The sequence below is a fragment of the Setaria italica genome, chromosome IX (genome assembly GCF_000263155.2).
Source record: "Setaria italica strain Yugu1 chromosome IX, Setaria_italica_v2.0, whole genome shotgun sequence".
Taxonomy (NCBI): domain Eukaryota; kingdom Viridiplantae; phylum Streptophyta; class Magnoliopsida; order Poales; family Poaceae; genus Setaria; species Setaria italica.
Genome location: NC_028458.1, coordinates 12,027,747 through 12,035,668, shown reverse-complemented (window position 1 = coordinate 12,035,668; position 7,922 = coordinate 12,027,747). Strand labels below are relative to the sequence as shown.

At 45.3% G+C, this 7,922-nt stretch overlaps 1 protein-coding gene across 2 annotated transcripts; it reads left to right on the top strand.

The window, feature by feature from the left end:
* Positions 1–256: 256 nt before the first annotated feature.
* Positions 257–7,574, top strand: LOC101776595 (lysine-specific demethylase JMJ25). 2 transcript variants are annotated; one of them, XM_012848943.3, is made up of 15 exons: positions 257–383; positions 2,460–2,639; positions 2,728–2,858; positions 3,139–3,238; positions 3,371–3,503; positions 3,582–3,645; positions 3,727–4,510; positions 4,933–5,265; positions 5,555–5,762; positions 5,851–6,062; positions 6,142–6,214; positions 6,298–6,383; positions 6,486–6,605; positions 6,701–6,765; positions 6,900–7,574. In XM_012848943.3, the coding sequence occupies exons 1-15, from the start codon at positions 294–296 to the stop codon at positions 7,183–7,185; spliced, it is 2,865 nt and encodes a 954-aa protein (XP_012704397.3). In that variant the 5' UTR covers positions 257–293; the 3' UTR covers positions 7,186–7,574. The 2 variants fall into 2 exon arrangements, with proteins under 2 accessions (XP_012704397.3, XP_022679080.1); XM_022823345.1 differs by lacking the exon at positions 257–383 and adding an exon at positions 426–1,626.
* Positions 7,575–7,922: the final 348 nt, after the last annotated feature.

Below are 7,922 nucleotides of genomic sequence, written 5' to 3'. Positions count from 1 at the left end.
AAGAGGGGCGCGGGAGGAGAAAATCCTCCACTGACGACTCCCCTCCTCCCCATTTCTCCAGGCAGCCCACCGCGCGCACGAGCGCGCGCCGCGTCGCGCTCTTTCTCCCTGCGCTCGTTCTTCGGCGCCGGCCAATGTCGGGGGAGCCGGTGGGGGCCGCGGCCGGGGACGGCGGCGGGGAGGCGAAGACGGGGATGAAAGGGAGAGGCAAGGGGGCGGCGAGGGGGAAAGGGAGGGGGAGGGGGAGGGGGAGGAGGCGGGGTGGCGGCGACAGGGCCGTCCCGGCGCCGGCGATGGACGGGGTGGCGGTCGGGGACAGGGTGCTCCGGGAGAGGAGGCATCCGCCCAACGCCCTGTGCGAGCGCGACACCGATGACGATGAGGTGGTGCTGGGGATTCTACCCTTCCCCCTCCCATTCCCCCATTTGTTTTCTCGGGATTTACGTCGTTCCCGCGTGTCTCTCCTAGTGTTGTTACTGTTGTTTGCCGCCTAGATTTTCAGTCGTGTCGTGCGCGGGGATATGAACTAAAAGAACATCACTTTTTGGTTGGGAGCGTGAAAATCTTTAAGAAGCCATTCTATCATTTCTTACGATTTTTCCATGTTTCCTTTTATGAATGATCTGCCAGTAACAAAGATGACCATTTTGTTTTGGGGAATCGAGTATTGTTCAGTCACTTGAGCAATTTTTCTGAAGACTCTTTGATGTACTGTCAGATGCACAGGGAAAGAAAAAAAAAGGGAACCTGTGTGCCACATTTTGCCATTTCTGTCTTTTCTTATGATCCGCTGTTTCCTACTAGATGTATGATTTGCCAGTTAAACTCAGATAATGAAAGATGACATTTTTTTGATCGAGCAACAGCTGAGTATTCTTCAGTCACCTGACGGATTTTTGTGAAAATTCTTTGCTGTACTTCCGATGCATACTAAAGGAAAGAAAAATCGTTTAACATTGGCATACTTCCTTGTTCCTTCCTCCCCATGCTCCATTGGCATAGTAGCATTAATTCTTCTACCACATGGTTGCGTTTTTACTTCGTATGTATGTTGATGTTGTAGCATCTTGTGTCCTATTCTCTGAAATACGTCTACTTGCCATTGTATTGATTTTATTCTTGTCGGGTGTTTATGTTTTGAGGCAGTTGACTAATTTCTGTTTTGTTTGAAACATCCAAACACCTTGTCACAAGTTCAAGGTCCTGTTCCAAACGGTTTAATACTTTGTTGGTTTTTTTTATTTGCTTTATGCTAAAGGAGCTTGTTTGCTTACTGTAAGTGTTTACTGTAACTAGCAACTGAGCAAGGATCAGCGAGTTGTTTGTGATTAGCTGATTACTGTACCTTTTCTCTTGCGTAAATGTTCCCTTGGCATTTAGCATCCCATTTCTGTCATCCATTAGAAGATTTACAGAAGATATTTTTCCTGATAATTTTGTTGCTGGGAGGGTACGAGTGACACGACAGTGAGTTGCTCGGCCTCTTGAGCTGCTCCAGGGGCGACTCAGGGGGCAACGACCCGCGCCGCCACAAGCCCCCCGCCAGCGAGCCTCCTCCCCGCTGCCCCCGCCCCTGGCTCCGGCGGTGGCGGGCTCCAAGCCACTGCAGCAGGCCCCTAGCACCCCGTACCTCCTTCCCCCCTCTACTTCCATGTTTTTTTCGTGCTTCTTCTTGCCTGGTGGCCAATCTCCTCCATTGGCGATGTGCTAGCTTGGAGATGTGACCAGCCGCTAGATCCAGTCCCTCAGGGTCTCTCGTCGCTGCGCGCTTTGGTGGGAGGGGCTTCGCGGCCGTCGCCAGCAACCGCTGGCGTGTCAACGCGTCGTGCTTGCTTGCAGATGTTGTCAGGCGTCGAATCCAGGCCCCTGGAGTCTCAATCTGGCCACTTGGCGCCGGCGCCCCTTCCTCGCGCCGTCCTCCTCCCTCTACGGTTCCCAACCTCACTGCAAGTTCGTGTCCTCCATGTCCTGTCCTCCCATCAGTTCGTGGACATCATGATGAAAGGCTTACCTGCACAGATGTTCATTGATTTTAGGTCCAGTCTTTGTGTTCGTGATCCTCCTGCTGCGACTGCGGGCGGGTATTAGAGATTGTATAGTTGATTACGCTTTCCATGTATACTTAATTGTATTACCTTGTATACCAAGCCATATTGGCTATATATGAAAGGTTAACCCCCCCTCATTAGGGTGTGTGGTGTTCCCCCTAATTCTGCCTCTCTACACCGTTGATTCCTCAAGAAAAAAGAATTTTGTTGCTACGTTACTGTAGCACTTCAGTTTTGGTGCTTGAGATATCTCACTGTTCTTTGGAAACTATTCTAGCATCTCACTACTTTGGCCATAGGATGTAAAGGAAATTTCCTAGTAATTCTGTCGCTACCTTGCTCTAGCATCTCAGTTTCGGTGCGTTTTGGTGTATCCAAAGAACGTTGCAGGCTAAGTACGTTTTCTTGCAGTATGGTGCTGAGACAGTTAGGGACAAGTTCTCAAAGAATGGTGAGGTTAAACAGACTGGAAAGAAGCGGAAGAAAGGGGATGCAGGGAAGTTTTCTGTTACAAAAATGTTGAAGAGAGAGAATGCAGAACAAAAGAAGGCTTCATCCTCCAAGGATAAAGATTGCGACGAAAAAAATAGGGTAAACTACTCATTCCCTGGCATAAGCTGTTTATGGAATGGTTTTCCCTAACTAATTGATGACTTTAAGTGTTGTTTCAATTGTCTAGAAAGGGAAGAAGATGTTGACTGGGGAGCAGGCCCTAATGTGCCACCAGTGCCAGAGGAATGATAAAGGAAAGGTGATCTGGTGTAATGCATGCAGGAATAAGCGCTTCTGTGTGCCATGCATTGAACGATGGTGTGTCAAGTTTTCACGATCCTGGTGTCTACTAATATGATTGCCCATCATGCAGTTTCCTTGAAATGTGACATTTTACATATACAAATTACATACACACGGTTAAAGTCATCATTTTATTCTATATGCATCTGCTAGTTTTTTGTGCTCTGTGCAATCGCTTTTGTCTACTGTGGTACAAAAAATAGGATGTTTTTGCTTCTAATATTTTCATTTCATGTGGCTATGTTATTTGATCTAGTTTATTGTACAATGCTAATCTGTCTTAACTATTAAACAGGTATCCTGATTTGTCAGAAGATGATTTTGCTGCAAAGTGCCCATATTGTCGCAAGAACTGTAATTGCAAGGGATGCCTACGAATGCGAGGAGTTGAAGAGGTTCACGCCTAGCATTCATTAAGTCCTTTTGCCTTTGCATTTTCTCCATTCTTCTGCTTATTAAGTCTATCTTTTTCTTCAAATCTTTCCTTTCTACTCTTCATCAATGTCTTTCCATTTCTCATGAAGCAGCCTCCAAAGAAGGAAATTTCTGAAGGAAATCAAATCCGTTATGCTTGTCATGTTGTGCACTTGTTGCTTCCCTGGTTGAGAAAACTGCAACAGGAGCAGATGGAGGAGAAGAAATTAGAGGCTAAAATAAAAGGTATTGTGTTTCTGTGTTGCATGACACAATCTGGTAACTAAGGTTGTTCATGCTGATTTGGTTTTTGTTTTTTTGCAGGTGTTTTGGTGAATGAGGTGAAGTTGGAACAAGTTGAATGTAATCTAGACGAGCGTGCCTACTGGTTTGGCCTTTCCATGTTTCCTTTCTGCCACAATCTTATAGCAGCAAGCATCTGATTTCTGTTATTCTTCTTCTATTGCAGCAATAATTGTAAAACTTCTATAGTTGATTTTCATAGAAGCTGCAAGTGTTGCTTTTATGATTTGTGCCTTGCATGCTGTGGGGAGATCCGCAAAGGTGAGATTCCTGGAGGAGAAGACATAAAGATGGTAACGCATGATGACTATGAAAATAGAGGCGAGGCTTATGTTTTTGGTACTGCTTATGATGAGAATACAAGGTTCTCTTTGAGAGGGCATAGCTCATCCCCAAACACTGAGCCTTCCAATGGAATGTGTTCTAGTGAAGGCCCAAATAAAACTCTGCTACTGTGGAAAGCAGAAAGTGACGGTAGCATACCTTGCCCACCGAAGGAGCTAGGAGGCTGTGGTGGTTCAGTTTTGGACCTCAAATGCTCATTCCCAGAGAAGATGCTTTCTGAGCTAGAAGAACGAGCTGAAAAAATTATGAGGAGTGAAGTATTTGCAAAAGCAGTAGCAGAAAGGAGTTATCAGTGCCCTTGTTATGACCATTCAGGTAACATAAGAACTCAGGATGTGCGAGAGGCTGCAAATAGGAAAGGCTCAAGTGATAACCACCTCTACTGCCCAGTTGCCACTGGCATCAAGGAGGGTGACTTGGTGCACTTTCAGATGCATTGGACAAAGGGTGAGCCAGTTATTGTTTCTGATGTTCTTCAGTTGACCTCTGGTCTCAGTTGGGAACCATTAGTTATGTGGCGGGCATTGCGAGAGAAAAAGACTAATGGCAACATCGAAGATGAGAACTTTGCTGTCAGGGCAATAGATTGCCTTGATTGGAATGAGGTTAGGAACTCTTTCCCTGAATGTTTGAGTGCGTTTGTTGACCACTTTCTTTTTGTATATATTTATATATGTTTTTACTTTAGTGTTTCCCTTAGATCTGTTAGTATTCCTAGGTGCATTTGGAGGGTGGGGGTCATGTCCCTGACTTGTTGATGTTTGTGCTCTGTTGCATATCTTTGTCCCCATGCTAATTTTCATGGTGGTACATTTCTGGTAGAAGATTTTTATTACTATGTCAAGAAACAAGACATGCTTTACAAGTAAAAAAAATTACAATGTTGAGATATCAGTGAATTGGACTTCCATTTCAATCTTTAAGCAAATGTGTTATCTGTGTGCACACAGATAGACTGCTCACTGCTTTGTTATTAACAGCTAATCATAAATATTAAGCGCTTGACATGCAAAATTTTATGTTGCAGGTGGAAATTAATATACACATGTTTTTTGTGGGATATACGCGAGGCAGAACTCACCCTACGACACACTGGCCTGAGATGCTTAAGCTAAAGGACTGGCCGCCATCTAGTTCATTTGATCAGAGATTGCCTCGCCATGGTGCAGAGTTTATCAGCGCATTGCCATTTCCTGAATACACTGATCCTCGATATGGCCCACTAAATCTTGCAGTCAAGCTTCCTGATGGTGCCTTGAAGCCAGATCTTGGACCAAAAACTTACATCGCTTATGGATTTAACCAAGAGTTAGGCAGGGGTGATTCTGTGACCAAGCTTCACTGTGACATGTCTGACGCGGTATGCTTTGTTAATGGTGATCCTTTTTCTCATTTTATAACATTTGTGGTTATGTTGTACCTTCGATGTAGAATAAAATTGACTTATGCAATGCTATATCCTGGGTAACATGCGTCTCACTTTCTTTATGTTGCTATCTCTGGCCTACCTTTTCCAAGCTTTGGCTGTACACCCAGCTGGTAACAACTAACAATTGATTATTCTTTCTTTCTTTCTTATTTGCCAGTTGCTTGGGTTTCACTAGTTTACCATGGCAGTAATTAATTGTGAGAAGTGTCTTTTTTATCAGGTAAATATTTTAACACACACAGCAGAAGTGCCTGATGAGACCTATCCACCTAAGAAGATAGAGAAAATCAGAAAGAAAATGAAAGAACAAGATCTTCAGGAACTTTACGGTGGATTAGAATCCAGCACTGAACATAACCTACCACCAACTTCTACTGATTCCCAGAATATAACTGTTGATGAAACAACCAAGACCTCATGTCATGATGGTATCTGTATTCTGATGGTGAATTGTACAGGTTCACTATGGTTACCCTTGACATAACTTACTGCAACATTCTTGTTTTCATTGTGCAGGCTTGGACACCAATGCTCTACCACCTATTGATACTGAAGGTGACGTTGAGGATAAACCTCCATCCCATGAATCTAAGGAGAGTGGAAAGCATGAGAGAACTGGTGGTGCCTTGTGGGATATTTTCCGAAGAGAGGATTCTGACAAGCTACAAGGTTATCTTAAGAAACACGCCTCAGAATTCCGGCACATCCATTGCAATCCTGTAAAGCAGGTATTGTTTTCCTTGCACTCATTACAAATTTATTTCCCCTGTTTTCCTATGCTGACCAATAGTTATTCTAATGATGCAGGTTATTCACCCAATTCATGATCAGACTTTCTACTTAACTGAGGAGCATAAGAGAAAGCTCAAGGAGGAATATGGTTGATGAACTATTCAGACCGCAGAAATGCAGTGCTTTATGCTGTTATGCTCTTTCTCTAATGTGATGGCATGCTTGCTGTAGGTGTTGAACCCTGGACATTTGAGCAAAAGCTTGGTGAGGCGGTGTTCATTCCTGCTGGATGTGCTCACCAAGTCAGGAATTTGAAGGTGTGACCGAACTTAACTAGCCTTATTTTTTGCTCCTGTTTATTTGAATTTAGGAACAAATATATCTTGTTGCTTAAACTATAGCTGTTTCTATTTGTGCAGTCCTGCATCAAGGTTGCGATGGACTTTGTTTCCCCTGAAAACGTCGACGAGTGTATCAAACTGACTGAAGAGTTTAGGCGGCTTCCATCTGGCCACAGGGCTAAAGAAGATAAACTGGAGGTTGGCATGCTGTGTTCTCAGTTATCTTGTTTCTGTTCCTGATGCTGTGCTATTTGATATGATGACTAACCTGGAGTGAAATCTGGTTCCTTCAGATTAAGAAGATTGCTCTTCATGCTCTGAACCAAGTTGTAAATTTCTTGGATGTTTCCTCTGACGGGTAAGCTGTAGATACAGAAGCCCAGTTTTAAAATTTGGCAAAAGTTTTGCTATAGAAGGTCTGAAGTTGCAACCAAAAAGGAGAAATTTTTTAAGGCATTCTGGTCACTGCTTGTTATGTGGTTGATCGATCAGGTTGAAGAGTGGGGCTGGCCAGCCCAAGAATAAAGATGAAGCTGGAGCTGAAGCTGAAGCTGAAGATGAGAAGAAGCCTAAAAGGAGGGGTGGTCACCAAAGGCGCAAGGTGAAGAGCGAAGGCAGGTCCCATGACAAAGCTGTTGATAAGAAGCCCAAAGGGCAGGGCGGTCGCCGAAGAGGTGAGCTGAAGAGCAAAGATGTGAAGGCCAACGGCAACGCTGCTGTTGAGAAGCCTCCTAAAAGGCGGAGCGGTCACTTGAAAGGCTCCGGCGACAGCAGGTGACTGATGGGTTAGTTTGACAGGGAAGTTGGTCGGCGTTGTTGTTGTAGGCCGACCGGGAAGTGGTCATTTTAGAAGAAGGTTGTAGTCTAGACTGCCAAGGCATTGGTCACCCCCTGACGCCATTTCGGCGTGTGGCTTTTGTTCATATGTGGTGATGCCGGCTGACACTATTTTGGAAGAATTGCGTTAGAAGCTAGATGCCCGCTGTACAAGACTCTCGATGTGGCGGGTGTGGTGGTAGGCTGTTCAGCGCATGTAATGCTGCTGCTGATAATTGGGTAGTACTTGACCTGAGTAGTACTGGTCACTCAAGACTCTTGTATTAGAACAAAAGATTCTGGTATATATAGTTATATATCCAGTCCATGGAATGAACCTTCTTTAGCTGATGGATGCAACTGGTTACGGTGATGTTTTTTCTGAGAACCAAGTTTGCCCTTGCACCTGGCCGGCCTGAGTAGTGGAGTAGCAGAGCTCCGACTCCGATGTGCTTTTCAGCTGTCAATTTGTCTGTGATTCCATCCATGATGTGCGTTTTGAATGCGTCCACGCGCGCCGGCCTCCCGGCGAGGAGGTTGGCCGCGGCTCCTTGAGCCGCGCGACCGCCGCTGGGGAATTGTCGCCGCCGCCTGCCAGCTCGTACAAGAACACGTGCACGCGCACGGCGGCAGGGACGCCGTAGACGGTCTCGATCGCGCCCACTGATCGATGACGGTTGACTGCTCGGTGGTAAAATG

What these genes read in the sequence shown, in the direction of transcription:
- LOC101776595 (XM_012848943.3), top strand. Translation starts at nt 294, where the DNA reads ATGGACGGGGTGGCGGTCGGGGACAGGGTGCTCCGGGAGAGGAGGCAT. An exon ending in ATTAGAGGCTAAAATAAAAG is followed by an intron (nt 3,504 to 3,581) that starts GTATTGTGTTTC and finishes GTTTTTTTGCAG; the next exon opens with GTGTTTTGGTGAATGAGGTG. An exon ending in CTAGACGAGCGTGCCTACTG is followed by an intron (nt 3,646 to 3,726) that starts GTTTGGCCTTTC and finishes CTTCTATTGCAG; the next exon opens with CAATAATTGTAAAACTTCTA.